We start from the raw sequence: 18,143 nt of genomic DNA, 5'->3' as shown, positions 1-18,143 counted from the left end.
TGATGATAACACGATTTGTATAACCAAATATATATCAACCTTAAAGCTTGTTGCCATGGTGACAGGTCTTACCTTTTGATGATAACACGATTTGTATAACCAAATATATATCAACCTTAAAGCTTGTTGCCATGGTGACAGGTCTTAACTTTTGATGATAACACGATTTCGTCGATTTGTATTACCAATTACCAAATATGTATCAAGCTTAAAACTTTGATTCATAGTGATGTTTTAACAATATTATGTACCATATTTAGTTGTAAGTGTAGTGATATATTAAGTTTTTATAAAACAAGATGTCCAAGATGGCCATTTAGCACTCACCTGATTTCAAGGAAACCAATGTTGAAAAAAATTATCTAGTTTTTTTATGTAAGTGACCAAGATAAAAAACATGGCCTTTATATTCTCAAGATAAACACTCTGACCAAATTCCATCACGACTGAGTCATTAATTTTGCCTTGAGAAGGATAGCACCTTTTTATTAAGATTTGACCAAATGACCTGGTTTTTGACGCACCTAACCCAGATTCAAACTTGGCTAAGATATTGTCAAGATAAACATTGTGGCCAAGTTTCATCACAACTGAGTCATAAATGTTGCCCCTAGAATTGTAGGACCTTTTTTAAGATTTGACATGGTGACCATGTTTCTAAATGCATATGACCCCGATCTGATCTTGGCCTAGATATTTTAAAGATGAACATTATTACTTAGTTTCATCAAGATTGAGTCAAACCTGTTTATGTGGCCTGGAGAGTGTTCATAAGGCTTTTCTAAGACTTGACATAGTGACCCAGTTGTTGCATCCAGTTTTAAATGTGTCATAGATATTGTGAAGATGAACATTCTAACCATGTTCCATTAAGATTGAGACATCAATGTGGCAACTATGTTTTTATAAGATATGACCTAGTGACCTAGTTTTTAGTCATACAAAACCCAGTTTCAAAATTCAGCATTTACAAGATCTACATTCTTACAAAGTTTCAACAAAAACGGGAATTGGCTTTTTTCTAAGATTTGACCTTGTCATATAGTTTTTGGCCTAGATATTGATGAACATTCTGACCAAGCTGCATAAATATGACAAATGTTGCTTCTATTGTGGCATTCCCCTATAAATTGATGACCCACACAACACACCACCTAGCCTCACACTGCACAACACCGGACATAGGCTAATCACAATAGCTCATCTTATGCACTAAGTGTGATAACACTTACATAGTTACTGAAAAGGGAAACAGTTTACTTGAACATATATTTGAAATAATCAGCCTTTCCAGTGATGAAATAACGTGTTATCAAACTCAAACCAACACATATTCTCTTCACTTAATAATAAATGTTATAATAAGGCCATAAGACTTAATAAGAAATAATGCAAAGTTAAATAGATTAGAATAAGTTTGTTTGTACTCACGTCGATCATGGGGGCTGTGAGAAGACCCCAGGCAAAGAATTCCAGGAAGATGACAACCAGGGCATGGTACACGCTGGGGTGCATTTTATTGCTGGACTGCAAGTAAAAAGGTTAAAGGTGCAGTTTATATTCTGCTTCGATGACGTATGCATCTTCAGCCGACTTCGACATTAACCCCCCATTCACTGGGATTTAAGTCGTCTGTTTACATATGGCGCATAAGGCAGCCACGGCACATTGACTTATTTCCCTCACAGGTACCCATTTATACACCTGGGTGGAAAGGAGCAAGCGTGGGATTAATTTTTTGCTCAGAAAAATCCAGTGCCCTGGGTGGGATTCAAACCAAGGACCTTCCGATCCCTAGACCAGCATCTTACCACTAGACCACTGTTCCCACGTGTATACAAGTATTCATAGACAGTACAATATCAGGAAGATGACCACCAGGGCATGGTACACACTGGGGTGACCTTTATTGCTGGACTGCTGACTGCAAGTATACATAGACAGTACAATCTCAGGTAGATGACCACCAGGGCATGGTACACACTGGGGTGACCTTTATTGCTGGACTGCTGACTGCAAGTATACATAGACAGTACAATATTTGCTGGAGCAAAATTAGATACAAACAAGACTATTGCCAAGCAATATATGTCCCCTACCGGCTCCACCATTGTCAGATATTCCACCATTGTCAGATTTTTTTTTCTTGTTTAATTTGTTGACATAGCAACCAGAATTTTTTATGTAAGAACAAAATTAAATGACGTGCATATCGTCCATATTGCCATCTATCCATGTTTCAAGATTCATGAAAAAATATCAAGAACTTTAAAAGTTATTGCAGGATCCAGAAAAAAACTACATTTTCAGCAGTATTTCTAGTCTATTTGTTGCCATAGCAACCAGAATTTTTGACATAGGAACAAAATTAAATGACGTGCATAATGTCCATATTGCCATCTATCCATGTTTCAAGTTTCATGAAAAAATATGAAGAACTTATAAAGTTATCTCAGGATCCAAAAAAAACACAATTTTCAGCAGTATTTCTAGTCTATTTGTTGCCATAGCAACCAGAATTTTTGACGTAGGAACAAAATTAAATGACGTGCATAATGTTCATAATGCCATCTATCCATGTTTGAAGTGTCATGAAAAAATACGAAGAACTTTTAAAGTTATAGCAGGATCCAGAAAATTGTAACAGATTGGCGGACTGACAGACACACAGAGCGAAAACCAAACCATAAGTCCCCTCCCGTGAAACAAGAACTGAGTTTGTGAAACACAATGCTTCCTACTGCACTTTGAAGCGGACAGTAGCTAAATCCAATTGAAAACATCATGATAAAGTAATGGTCCATTGCTATTTGACAATGTTTAGGGGCTTGAAGTCTGGGAAACTGTTATTTTACGGAAAATTCCAAGGTTCTTTAATACGTCAAATATTAGTCTGTAAGTCATATACAGGGTTTTTTGACCCAATTTTATAGCTGAAATACGGCTATATTCGCAATCGCAAAAAGTATACTTTTCCCCCAAAATTTGCTAAAAAATTCCCAATTGGAAAAAAAAGCTAATGACGTCCGCTTTTTCGATTATTAACAAAGCGTAGTCTGATCCAGTCTCGTACAGTTTTTAGACTAAACAGCGATTTGCATAACGCCGGCATTATTCGTGTGCCCGATATTCTCTGTGTTTTTCAGCCGCTTATTATACATGTATTTGTGATGAAATTTAAGTGTTTTGTGATTCGGCTGAATAGAAAACAAACATGTCACACAATTCGAAATATTACTTGAAAAAGATTCCTAAGCAAAAATGTGACCAAACAAAAACTGTTGATTTTTTTAAAGCAAGAATCATTAAATAAACAAACATCGTCAACAAGTACAAGTCTTCCCATTGAAACTCCTTCCATTGTCAATGATAGTAATTTAATAACAAGTGACTCTTTTGCATCGTCATCGTTGATTTCCGAAAGCAAAGTGCTGACTGATATACAACATTTTGAAACTAGAGAAATAAGTTTGTGACTGAAGACTTTGTGTGAGTTTGTTATGTGGAAAACTGTTGATCATGATGGTGTTTGTAGAGTTTGTGATTAAAGATGTTGAACTATTTCATGTAGTTTTAAATCCCAATTTATTTTCCCAATTTTTTGAAAATTTCTCGTGTGGTAATTTCAGATAAAATTCCCAATTTCAAAGCAACGGGCTATCTTCCCAAAATGCTGAGAAAAAAAACATGATGTATGTAAACTCACACACCAAAAATAAAATAAATATCTAAAAGCGTTTAGCAAAACACTTTGGAAAACTGTCATTCCTGAACAAATTTAAATCCAAGGCTTGTAACATACTGTAGCCAAAAATCGATGGACCAGAACTGTATTCATAACACTTACAGTGATAATATTTTTAACCTAAATAAGTTAAAAAATTTAAAACAAAACTACTGAGACAAATAAATGCAAAAAAGTTTCACAATTAAAACTTGCCAGACATTTTTAGACATGTTCGAAAATGCAGACACAAGAGTGCAAAATAAATATCCTACATGTACATATGTATATTATAATGCCTGTGATCAAACTGTCTGCTCTAGATTGCTAATTGACATTCTGCGTTTGTTACCATGGTGATAGGTTTCATTTACAAGCTTTGGGGAATGTATGGCATCATAAATATTGCAATCAATCATGCTCTATCCAAGATAATACATGTAGAACCTCGTCAGACTAATAGACTGCTTGTGAGATCAAAATAAATGCAAACATGCTTGATCGGCTGTAAGTATTGACAAAGTGTTAAGGCTATGAAGCAAATATGACAAACAAGCAAAGTTGGATGCACATCTAAAATGTGAATTTTGACTTTTTCTGTGATGTTTTCACACAATTTATTTTATAATATTTATAAATACATAGAGAATACTAGGTTAGCGTTGAATACAGAGAAGTTTATGTTGCGAGGCTTAGAACGCCAGAAGCGCGAGCCTTGGCGAACGCTTTCAGTGTTGGAGCCGAGCAACATAAACATCTCTGTATTCAACGCTAATCCTAGTATTCTATTTATCCCATTTGATTTTTTCAACGTGACATTTAACATTAATAGATCAAATGACCTTAACAAAAATTTTAATTCAGTCATAAAAGCGCTTAAAATCTAACAAATGTAACCATGCGTAGTGATATACATGTATTTGTTCTGGTACGCAAAATAGTCTTTAAAAAATTCACACACAAACTGTAAAACAAGTAAAAATATCACCATATCCCTACATTCAATTTTACGCAGTATGCGAATTTTAACACATTACGACCGCGAAAAGATTTTACTTTACTATAATTCATTTTATTTTCGAAAGAAAATGATCAAAATCCAATATGGCGGCGATTGCTCCTGACAAAATGCTGTCGATGTCAACATACATGTACACCATTGACGACCTAGTTCTGGCTACCATAACTTTAAATGTCGCTTTTTATGATTTTTGACTGGCGCGACTTTGTACAGGTCTGTCAATACTAAATAAACTGTACGCTGAAGTTTCTTTAGCTATCGAAGACCTTGACAATTTTGACGAGTAAACAGACAATTGCAGCGACTGACACTTTATTTGACAAAATATACAGGGCAATACGTTTTCCGACTTCGGACGACGAATTTAAGGACGCGCAGAACGTGTTGTTTATATAATGTTATGGGTATGCCGTGTGTGATCCGATGCACCAATGGCGTCCATGTTAAAATCATTTCCCCGAGAACAGGGAACGACAAAAGTACAAACAAAAATCAAAACACGTAAGAACTAGTATCTTACCTTTAATTATCCGTTAAAATCCATCTAATAATCCATTTAACTCAATAATTGACGATTTTGCATCTAGGGTCTTTAATAATTATTTTAGCATAGTTAAATAAAGACCCTTATGCCATTCTATCACTTTATTCAAATGAGTTTATGAACGCGATAAACTTTCTTCTTCGTCACACGCTACGTCATGTACTGTCATTACTGCTGTTCAAATGAACTGGAGCAGTTTATCTAATAATAGCCATTGGTAAACTCGGTTGCATTTGCAGATTTCTGCATACAAACATAATTATGTTTAAACTTGTACAATGTTTTATTTATCTATGGTAAATGCCCTTATTGTACGAGAAAATAATTTGTTATATAAATACACAAAGAATGGAAAACATTCCAGTACACAACAGATAAATTAGTAGAAAATACCCGTGTACAAAATGGGACGTTCCCAATTCCAGTGTGGTGCTATTTTTACCATCTTATACTATACACAGCTCTATGCCTAACGTGAATTAAATAGGAAAGCAAACATAGCAGATTATTCATGAACTGTGCGATATGTGTATGGCTTGTTGTACATTCTTAATATTTAAGTTAAATGTCAAAAGTATATGCTTTGGTTATAAACAATGCACATTACACGAAATAAGGAAAATGTGATCAATTGACAATTCAGATATGTCGACATACAGTACATGTAGAAAACACGTGAAATAAGTCGCGTTTATAATAAATCGTAAAAACAAGAGCACCGCCTTGCGGGTGCAGACCGCTCATCTATTTTCTTTTTAAAGGTGAAGGGACTCTCATTTTCAATCACAAAGGAGGGAGGGGTGGAGTGAAGAGCGGTGCATTGTGTGGGGGTGTGGGCATTTATTACATTTTCTTCCAAAAATGCGAAAAAAAGGAAAAAAAAAATCGGGGGTGGGGGGGGGGTGGGGGGTGGGGGGGGGATTCTTGGGTGCGATGGTTGGACGGTCATTTGTGAGATGATCTTAAAAAAAAAAAAAAAAAAAAAAAAATAGGGGGGGGGGGTTGGGGGGGGGGGGGCACGGGCGATGATTTGGGTGGAGTCTATTGTGGTATGTCAGGTAAGAGTAGTTTTGTCAAAGTATCAATCAAATCTAATCATAAATAAAGAAGTTATGGCAATTTTAGAGAAATTTAATAATTTGACCTTGAGAGTCAAGGTCATTCAAAGGTCAAGGTAAAATTCAACTTGCCAGGTACAGTAACCTCATGATAGCATGAAAGTATTTGAAGTTTGAAAGCAATAGCCTTGATACTTAAGAAGTAAAGTGGATCGAAACACAAAATTTAACCATATATTCAAAGTTACTAAGTCAAAAAAGGGCCATAATTCCGTAAAAATGACATCCAGAGTTATGCAACTTTTCCTTTTACTGTACCCTTATGATAGTTTGCGAGTGTTCCAAGTATGAAAGCAATATCTATGATACTTTAGGGGTAAAGTGGACCAAAACACAAAACTTAACCAAACTTTCAATTTTCTAAGTATATAGGGCCCATAATTCCGTCCAAATGCCAGTCAGAGTTACATAACTTTGCCTGCACAGTCCCCTTACGGTAGTTAGTAAGTGTTGCAAGTATGAAAGCAATAGCTTTGATACTTAAGGAATAAAATGGACCTTAACACAAAACTTAACCAAAATTTTCAATTTTCTAAGTAAAAAAAGGGCACATAATTCTGTCAAAATGCACGCCAGAGTTATCTAACTTTGCCTGCACAGTCCCCTCATGATAGTAAGTAAGTGTACCAAGTTTGAATGCAATAGCATTGATACTTTCTGAAAAAAGTGGACCTAAACGCAAAACTTAACCAAAATTTTCAATTTTCTAAGTATAAAAAGGGCACATAATTCAGTCAAAATGCACGCCAGAATTATCTAACTTTGCCTGCCCAGTCCCCTCATGATAGTAAGTAAGTGTACCAAGTTTGAATGCAATAGCATTGATACTTTCTGAAAAAAGTGGACCTAAACGCAAAACTTAACCAAAATTTCCAATTTTCTAAGTATAAAAAGGGCACATAATTCAGTCAAAATGCACGCCAGAGTTATCTAACTTTGCCTGCCCAGTCCCCTCATGATAGTAAGTAAGTGTACCAAGTTTGAATGCAACAGCATTGATACTTTCTGAGAAAAGTGGACCTAAACGCAAAACTTAACCGGACGCCGACGCCAACGCCAAGGTGATGACAATAGCTCATAATTTTTTTTCAAAAAATAGATGAGCTAAAAAATGGGGAAAATGAAGCAATAAGTATGTCATTTTATGACGCCATCAATCAGCTGATTCATTATACGGATGGCGAAAAAATATGTCATATGACTAGATTTAAAGGTTGAAGGTCGTATAATTTTGAAGTTTAAGTTTTGTCGACTTTGTTTCTTATGAAAAATCATTCAGTGGTAAAGTAAATATAAATAAAAATATAACAAAACACAAATCGTGTAATTTTATATTTTATTTCAACATTTCTTTTGGTGAATATGTCATATATATTTTTCTGCAAAATATGCACATTTTCTTCTAATGGGTGACCTTATAATTCGATCAATGAACCAAACAATATCGACCTAATTTTAGCGCATATCGCATGGCGTCATTTAAAAAGTAGTCCGTGCACGCGACAGGTATATTCCACAGTGTTGAATACAAGCAAGTATACTCCACAACGTGTTATACCGTCAATGTCGCGGTGAAAATGGGATAAATAAAATTTCAGCAGCATTAGAAAGCTGTTTTACTCTTTTCCCAAATATATAATAATATTATTACATTTTCCTTACAAATGTGAAGAACAACAGTTATGAGATAAGAGGTATGAAATAAAATGAAATGAAAATTTTAATTTGTTGTTCGATTGTTTACACTACAGTTTCCACTGATACAACATAATTTATTTCAAACAAACACAACAATTATACCATAATAAGATCTTTTATCATGTAACAAATCTATCAAATAATTGATAGATAATTCACACCAAACTGTCATGAAATATGCCGCTTATGTCATGTTTCACCAATATTTTAGTATTAGTATTTTGTATTTGATAACAATTACAACAAGAGCTGTCAGAGGACAGCGCACTCGACTATTCGAGTGCTTGACAGTATATCATAAGCCATCATGGGGAAATTGTTCATATTCAATAATTTATTAGACGATCTTTCAAAAATTAAAAAAAAAGGAACAAATATTTATAAAAAAAAAAAAAAATCTTTTGGGGGAGGGGGGAGGGTTGAGAGGGGGGTATAATGTGGGGTGTGATCATTTATTAGATGATCTTTAAACAAGAGTTCCGCGGTCGGAGATGACCGCATTGAAGCCGGATTTTTGATTTAAATGACAGGAAAGTACCTTTCGTGTTTTTGTCAATGCAATACTTAAATTACTGAAATATTGTTCAAAGGTCAAAATGAAATGTAAGTACTTTTCAAGGCATGAGCAAACCTTGTGTTATGTTTTGAATGCATGCATATACATGAACAACAATAACATTTAAGGTCACAAATATGAACTTGAATTGACAATTAGGAAAGTTTGATCTCAATTTTTATATTAGCAAATTAGTAAGATATTGTTTGAAGATTCCATCAATTTCATTATCAAATGTAAGAAAATAAACTACTAGTGCTGGCCAACCTTCATGTCCAGTTTGAAGACTGTAAGTCCAAGCATAAGAAAGTTATACAATGAAATAAGAATTTTAACATTTTTACATTCAAGGTCACGGTGACCTTGACCTTAAAATGACCAGTGGTCATCTACTAGTTCTGGCCAACCTTCATATCAAGTTTGAAGACTCTAGGTCTAAGCATACCAAAGTATTAACAACTTTAACATATTTACATCCAAGGTCACAGTGACCTCGACCTTCAAATGAATGACCTTGAAATGACCAGTGGTCATCTAAGTGTGCTTGCAAACCTTTACGTCAAGTTTGAGATTCTAGGTCCAAGCATACCAAAGTTACAACAATTTTAACATTTTAACATTTAAGTTCACAGTGACCTTGACCTTCAAATGAATGACATTGAAATGAATGACCTTGAAATGACCAGTGGTCATCTAAGTGTGCTTGCAAACCTTTACGTCAAGTTTGAGATTCTAGGTCCAAGCATACCAAAGTTATAACAATTTTAACATTTTAACATTGAAGGTCACAGTGACCTTGACCTTCAAATGAATGACATTGAAATGAGCAGTGGTGATCTTCTAGTACTGGCCAACCTTTATGTCAAGTTTGAAGACTCTAGGTACAAGCATACCAAAGTTATAACATGGAATAAGAACTTTAACATTTTTACCTACCAAAGTTATAAGAACTTTAACATTTTTACATTCAAGGTCACAGTGACCTTGACCTTAGAATGAATGACCTTGAAATGACCAGTGGTCATCTAAGTGTGCTTGCAAACCTTCATGTCAAGTTTGAAGACTCTATGTCCAAGCATACCAAAGTTATAACAATTTTAACATTTTAACATTTAAGGTCACAGTGACCTTGACCTTCAAATGAATGACATTGAAATGACCAGTGGTCATCTTCTAGTACTGGCCAATCTTTATTTCAAGTTTGAAGACTCTAGGTACAAGCATACCAAAGTTATAACATGAAATAAGAACTTTAACATTTTTACATTCAAGGTCACAGTGACCTTGACCTTCAAATGAATGACCTTGAAATGTCCAGTGGTTACTTACTAGTTCTGGCCAACCTTCATGTCAAGTTTCAAGACTCTAGGTCCAAGCATACCAAAGTTATAACAACTTTAACATTTTTACATTCAAGGTCACAGTGACCTTGACCTTCAAATGAATGACCTTGAAATGTCCAGTGGTTACTTACTAGTTCTGGCCAACCTTCATGTCAAGTTTCAAGACTCTAGGTCCAAGCATACCAAAGTTATAACAACTTTAACATTTTTATATTGAAGGTCACAGTGACCTTCACCTTCAAATGAATGACCTTGAAATGACCAGTGGTCATCTGTTAATCCTGGCCAACCTTCATGTCAAGTTTGAAGACTCTAGGTCCAAGCATACCAAAGTTATACCATGAAATAAGAACTTTAACATTTTTACATTCAAGGTCACAGTGACCTTGACCTTCAAATGAATGACCTTGAAATGACCAGTGGTTACTAACTAGTTATGGCCAACCTTCATGTCAAGTTTCAAGACTCTAGGTCCAAGCATACCAAAGTTATAAGAACTTTAACATTTTTTATATTGAAGGTCACAGTGACCTTGACCTTCAAATGAATGACCTTGAAATGACCAGTGGTCATCTGTTAATCCTGGCCAACCTTCATGTCAAGTTTGAAGACTCTAGGTCCAAGCATACCAAAGTTATACCATGAAATAAGAACTTTAACATTTTCGAGCACGCCGCCACCCCGCCCCGCCCGACAACATCAATCTATAAGCCGAGATTTTTTCGAAAAAAATCCGGCTAAAAATAAAAAAATGAAAAAAAATTGTGGGGGGGGGGGGGGTAGGGGGGTGAGAGGGGGGTATAATGTGGGGTGTGGTAATTTATTAGATGATGTTTATAAAAAAAATTGGGGGGGGTTGGGGGGGATTCTGGGTAGGGGCGTGGGGTATTGTTTGGGTGGAATCCATTGTGGTATTCAGGTAAGTGTTGTTTTGTCAAAGTAATAATAAAATGTGATCATAAATAAAGAAGTTATGGCAATTTAAGCAAAATGTTCAATTATCCAAGTGTAAAAGGGGCCACAATTATGTTAAAATGCTTGATACAGTGGTCTGCTCTTGTTTATAGGTTGGGGTCATGTTGATAAACAAGTATGCAACATATAAACGCAATATGTCAAATGATATAGGAAATATTTGGGGAAGTACGCAAACTTTAACATAGATTTATCAATAATATGCATATTCTAAGTATCAAAGGGACAATAATTATGACAAAATGCTTGATAGAGTTGTCTGCTCTTGTTTATAGGTTGGGGTGATGTTGGTAAACAAGTATGCAAAATATGAAAGCAATATGTCAAGGGACAATGAAAATAAATGGGGTAGTACGAAAACTTTAACATTTGCTGCATATTCTAAGTGGAAAAGGGACCATAATTATGTTGGTAAACAATTATGCAAAATATGAAAGCAATATGTAAAGGGACAATAAAAATAATTAGGGTAGTACGAAAACTTTAACATTTCTACACTAACGCAGACGCTAACGCCGGGGTGAGTAGGATAGCTCCACTATATATATTTCATATATAATAGTCGAGCTAAAAATTGGTACAAGTAACTAAAAAAGAAAAGGATGTATTGTAAAAATAAAACATTGATTATTTAAATATTTTATTAGTGTTATGCTTTATTCAGATATTGACATGATTGGTTTATAGAAATGATTGTTTTTATTTATTCATGTAGAAATTAGAAACAAGTAACTACAAATACAGCACAAAAACAATGGTCTCTCACCAGGTCAATAAAAAAAAAATTAAAAAAAGAAAAATCCGACCCACCTACCCTATTTTTTTGGGCATGTCACAGGAACCAGACATATTTTTTAGTAAGTAGAAAATGTGCCACAATTTTGTTTGTATCAATCAATATAAATATAAACAAGATGTATTTGTGAAACACGATGTCCCCATATATTTGACCTTTGACCTTGAAGGATGACCTTGACCTTTTACCACTCAAAATGTGCAGCTCCATGAGATACACATGCATGACAAATATCAAGTTGCTATCATCAATATTGCAAAAGTTTACATAAAATGGGCGATTTTGACCCATATATTTGACCTTGAAGTTTAAGTTTTCAGACGGACGGAGGACAGACAGATAGAGGGACAGACAAATGGACTGACAGTTCAACTGCTATATGCCACCCTACCAGGGGGCATAATGATACAAATCAGGGACTGCTAGTATTCAAATCCCTAGAGTCATGACTCTAGCGCTCAAAAAATAAAGAGTCAAATTTATTTATTCAAAAGTCATACTATATAAAATGGAAGTTATAAGTAATTTCTTTTTTTCTTTTTTTTGCGCTTAAGTTTTCATTTTCTCTTCTTAGAAAAAAAACAACTTATTTGATATGAATTATTTTTCAGCAACAGTATTACCTTCATTTTTTTAGTCTGAAAAAAACACACTCTTTTTCATTTCTCAACAATTAGAAAACAGCAAACAAATTACAAAACTTAAATAATTGACAGAATTATTGAATCTTCTTATTCTAACCACTAGACTCAATGAATAAATGCAGAGATTTGTTTTCCTTCTTTATAAAGTATGCGTAAAGGGTACTTTCCCAATTGAGGTAAAAACTACAAAATTCCAAATGGACGTCTGAAAAATTCCCAAAAGGTAGAAATATTTGGTCAATTATATTCTAAAAGTGCATTATCTGCAAGTGAACAAATTAAATAAACACTAAAACTGAATATTTCAAGCAAAAATGACTATAAATGAATATTTGAAAATACCCTTAATTTCCAATTTGAAGATTTCATGACGCAAATTTTTTTAAATTTCAGGTTTTTTTGTCTTTTTTTCCAAATTGGTTTGGTACTGGTACTTTCCCAAAAATATGCAAAAAAGAGGGCCAACATGGCCCTAGTTCGCTCACCTTTTTGAACTCAACCATCATATCATTAAAACAAACATTTTGACAAAGTTACATGAAGATTGGGCATGAAATGTGACTTGTACAGTGTTTTCAAGGTTTTTCTTTTTTTTTGCTGTTTGCCAAGGCCTTTTTTCTAGATGCTACGCATAAATGGGTTAAACTTTAAATACATAAGTTAACCTGATCCAGTGTAGAAAATATAACACATTGCATAATTAAATAATCTGTTGCCTTGAATTTGTTTTAAAAACAGCAAAATATGTTAAATTGATTATTTAGGACTTTCCTGATTTTTCCCAAAATCTGGCGTTTCGCGTGATTTTCCCCCAAAATTTGGCATTTCGCGCGATTTCCCCCCCTCAAAAAAGGCCATGCCCTTTTCCCAAAATCAGATAAAAAAAAACTGAAATGTGACTTCTACAGTGTTTACAACGTTTTTCTTCTTTTTGACCTTGTGACCTAGCTTTTGACCCAGTATGACCCAGTTTCGAACTCGATCGAGGTACCGGTATCATGGGGACAAATCTTCTGACCAAGTTTCATGAAGATCAGACAAGAAATGTTGCCTCTAGAGTGTTTACAAGGTTTCTCTATAGCAAAATAAGGAAAATTGCCCGCCCACTGGCGGCCATGTTTTTCAATGGACGGGAACCACTTTTGAACTCAACCAACATATCATTTAGACAAACATTTTGATAAAGTAACATGAAGATTGAGCATGAAATGTGACTTCTACAGTGTTTACAAGGTTTTTATTTTTTTTGACCTAGTTTTTTACCCAGCATGATCCAGTTTCGAACTTGCTAGAGATATCATTGGGACAAATCTTCTGACCAAGTTTCATGAAGATCAGACAAGAAATGTGACCTCTAGAGTGTTTACAAACCAAATGTGGACCACCGACGGAGGGACATACTACGGACAAAGACCGATCACAAAAGCTCAGGTGAGCTAAAAATATTTAAAAATCGGTAATAATTACGGAGCGTCACCTTATACAGTTTGTCAACCGGTTCCGGATAATCAGCAGTTCCGATTAATTTGTATTTAATTTACCATAACGCCCCAATAAAACCAAAATGATAAGTGTCTACGGTAAACATTAGGTACAGTACAGGCACGGTGTACTTAAACAAAAACGCCTGTCCGTTATGTTCACTTTTCCTAATGGGTGACATTCGCGGGGGACAGACACGCTACTGACTGCGGGGTGTTCGGCGAACACCCGAAATCGCTGCCAAAGCCCATTGCACACTGTTGTTAACGGGAACACCCGTGATCACCGTGATGCTGTGCAGCCACCGTAAACACCTGTCTGCGAGGGTCATTCACGCGTTTAAAATGTACAAAAGAAAATCATATACTACACATAGATATTACATGTATGCATACTTAAATTCGGACATTACGTAAAGTTGGAAATGTAAATAAAGCGTTTAGATGATCAATATTATTAACTCTGAATGCAATTGCCCTTTTTAACAACAAATATCGAGTTTCAAATAAATCAAGTGAGTATTAAATCATTTATTTATGTGTGTCCGACTTAAAGTACTGTCTGAATTTACGTACTGCATCAGTATGTAACGACACTTGTGTGCAGTCAGTATACAATACAATAATTTTTTTCAAAAATGAAGGAACTGAAACAGCTTAACATTTACGATACAGCAGGTTTAAATTATATTGTATTAAGAGGAAATGTCAATTCCAAATAATAAGCGAGATACCCCGGTAGTTTAGTTGAAATTCACAACAAAACTTTTAATGGAAATTAAATAAATGATCTCAATGTTGTACCAGCTACAAAAAATTTATTTACAAATAAATACACCCATGCCAATTTTCACGCCCTTTTTATCAGGACAAAGAAATTCATATATTTCATCAGTGCTCCAGCTGGGCCTAAATCGAAGGGCGCCGCTCCCTGCCCTCCCGAACCTCCGCCCTGCCACCCCCCGAACCTCCGCCCTGCCTCCCCCCCTCAAAAAAAAATATATATTTTTTTTTTACATATGATAATTCATAAATCTCTTAATACATTGTAATTAGTTTAATCCTCATTGTAGACATTATATTTGAATGATTTAATAATAATGGGAATAATACAATTATTTATAACATATAGATTAACATGCAATAGGAAGCATTCCAGAAACACCCGCGCGCTGGAACGTGCCCTTTTCACAAAATACTGCGCGTCGAAAGTGCCCTTTTGACAAAATACTGCGCGTCGAAAGTGCCCTTTTGACAAAAAAGCCCCCCTGCCCTTTTCAAATCCTAGCTGGAGCACTGTTTCATGTAGAAGTTGAAACCAAAAATAGCTTTACACAACGCGTGCAAACCGTGTCAGGTGATTTACGCATGTTGGAATACAACTGTCCTGTTTGGGCGCTTATTTCATCAAATCTTAGAACAGAATTTTATGCCGAAATTCATTTGATACTTTCGAAAATTGAAAACGTTTGTGTTATTGACATTCTTGTCAATATTATCGTCTATATAACACACCCTTAATTTGCTTTAAGAAATGGAAATCGGGCATATTTGGGATTATCGAAAAATGGATTAAGATGGGAGAAGTTGCAGGTATGCTATTGAGACAGTTGACACAATGTATCGGGGAATCAAGAGACTCGGGATAATACGATTACTACAATCAGTTATGAGTACTCCATGGCTTCAAACTGTTAATTGCATAATCAAACACGCAATTATCACTCCTCCAGGTGCGGTATCATACAGCTAGGTGCGAACATGGTTTTCTTTTATACGCGGCGTTTAAAAAGACAGAAAACACTGTCATGGGCATGGGTGTGAAATACATTATTCATTATCACTTTTAAATTAAAGAGATCAATACAATACGTTTATGTTCAATTATTTTTGGCGGACACGATGAACACCGTGGTAGATATTATGGGTCCCCTGTGATTCGCGGTGTTCGCCATATAGCAAACCGCCCACGCGACATTTGATCTGAACACCCATCATATAGGTAAGCAAACACAGTGAGATGAACACCGCGGCGAGTGGCGTAAGTTAAAATACACTGTGTCTGTACTGTAAACTTTAAAGGAATAAATTAACAAAATTTTAGCAAGAAAGCTTTTGTATTATGCTTGCAGGGGGATAAATGAAGCAAAAAGTTAACCGGAACTGCTTGAATGAGTTATGTTTTGAAATGTACATATGGATATAGAATTTATTATTTTCTAATAAACTTTTTGCTGATTTAAAAAAAATAATTACATGACAATGTTTTGAAATACTTATTCTGTAAGTTGAATGATTTTTAATAATTTTCGGAAGGGTTAACTTTAATTGGATATTTTTGACAAAAACTGCATATTCTGTCTGGCCTAACCTGTTATCATACAAAATAAATTTTACCCTTTATTTTTTACATCTTCTTACTTTGACACTAAATCCCGAAAGAAATAATTGTGGTCAAAAGAATAAACGTTTTTTGCCAGGTTATTCTAAACTGTTTGACTGACAGTAGTGGCCTTTAATTTGATGTGACTAGTTCATTTAAAAACTATTACTAGAGAAGTCCAGTTGCCATTAAATGACGAAGACGTGGGATACAACGGGTCCTGATCCTTAATTACGAGCATAGCAACGGTTACACGGTATTCTACAGTAATGATAAGTTATGAAATGTCACTTTAAATTTCTCATTATGTTCTAAAAATCTAACTTTTATTATTAGCACCGTGTTAGTTCTTACCGCGCCATTCTCTTTTAGGTGACTTTTTCTGGGGCCCCACGATATTTTACCTACAATTCTTTTCTTCGTTCTACCAGACATATTAAGAAAGCACCAACAGATTAAAAGAATTAAATATTGTCATGTTTTGTCAACATTTCATTCAATCATACCATAAACTATCACGAAGTGAATAATTAACTTCCGGTGTGATATCGAAGGTAACAATCCACTAACAAATATCAACAAAAAGGCTAACTAGCATTATTCTCCTAGCAGAGTTGTTGTTCATGCCGCAGTCTAAGAGAGTGAACAAGTATATGAAGTCATTTCGTAACCTCAACAAATTGATTTCTTTTCAATTCTAAAAGCCCGAAAAAAGCAAGACAATATGGAATAAGGCAAAGCCTCAAAGCGAGCTCGGTTAATGTTTAATAGAAGAAACTAACAAAAAACTTTAATAATATTTGAATTAAATATTTAAGACACTTCCTATCTGAAGAACGTGGAGTTCGTAACGACTGGCATTAAAAATAAGGAAATGAACTTTTTATTATTATGTTAATCAGCAATTAAACAACAAACGGGCCATATTAAAGCGTTTCATGTGATCTGATGAACTGATCTGTTCGCACAAAAGCCCGGCCAAAACAGATTGTTACACTATCAGTTGCCAGCCTTGCAACCACAAGTTTACCTACGAAGGTCTGATCGGGATTCGAAACGAAACCACCCATGAGCCATCTAATGATACCGGCCTGGGTTGCTCTTCCAATTAAGCTATCTGACCTTTTGAAAAATATATAGGTAGACTGCAATGCTGTATAATAGCATGATTACATTGCTTAAGAAAATTTTACAAAGAATTACATTTAATTAAAATTGTGTTATGATTTAGAACAGTATATTGTCAGTTCGAAAGCTCACATGAGGTAATGTTTGAAAAGCCCACAAAAGCTTCTGTTTGTAAAAAGGTGCTCATTTGCCGACTGTGTAGCTCAGATAAAATCACATTTTTTCGCACAAATCTGGTAGAAATATATATGTTTTGAATACCAACTGCGGTAAGAGCAACAGAACAGCCCTTGTAACTTAATTACTTCAATATTTTTCTATAAGTAATTATCTAAACCATAAAGTGGCCTATGCTTCAATAATTATGTATACCTGAAGAGAAGATAAATATGTGAAAGTTGCTGTAATGCATGAAACTATAAACAAATTGTGCAGAAAACAAAGATTGGTATATAGCAAGGACATAGATAATAATCTAGTATGCATGTCATTGGAATTACCTCCTAAAAACACTAAACAGTCGACTAGAACATACAATGTAAAAATTTAGAACAGCCAACTGTTGCTACCTTGTCACTTATAATTTTCAGGTGCACATCATCGTCACTGGCATCAGCAATGATTTTTTTCATGTTGCATACTGTACTAAGATTTCACAAGGGCCAGGCAGCATATTTGTTTTATTTTCCTATTTGAGCATTTAGAGTCAAATTTATTTCAAATACCATTATT

The 18,143-nt window shown here is 34.9% G+C and overlaps 1 protein-coding gene across 1 annotated transcript in view; it reads right to left on the bottom strand.

The window, feature by feature from the left end:
* LOC127851705 (hippocampus abundant transcript 1 protein-like) overlaps positions 1-16,818 on the bottom strand; it is a 49,412-nt gene extending 32,594 nt beyond the window's left edge. The window contains exons 1-2 of the mRNA XM_052385557.1: positions 16,638-16,818; positions 1,432-1,527 (exon numbers count right to left, since the gene is read on the bottom strand). Coding sequence (XP_052241517.1) covers positions 1,432-1,527; positions 16,638-16,718 — 177 coding nt within the window. The 5' untranslated portion in view covers positions 16,719-16,818. The remainder of the gene's footprint in view (positions 1-1,431; positions 1,528-16,637) is intronic.
* Between the last annotated feature and the right edge of the window lie 1,325 nt (positions 16,819-18,143).

Source organism: Dreissena polymorpha, chromosome 11, assembly GCF_020536995.1.
Source record: "Dreissena polymorpha isolate Duluth1 chromosome 11, UMN_Dpol_1.0, whole genome shotgun sequence".
Taxonomy (NCBI): domain Eukaryota; kingdom Metazoa; phylum Mollusca; class Bivalvia; order Myida; family Dreissenidae; genus Dreissena; species Dreissena polymorpha.
This window is presented reverse-complemented; position numbering and strand designations above follow the sequence as displayed.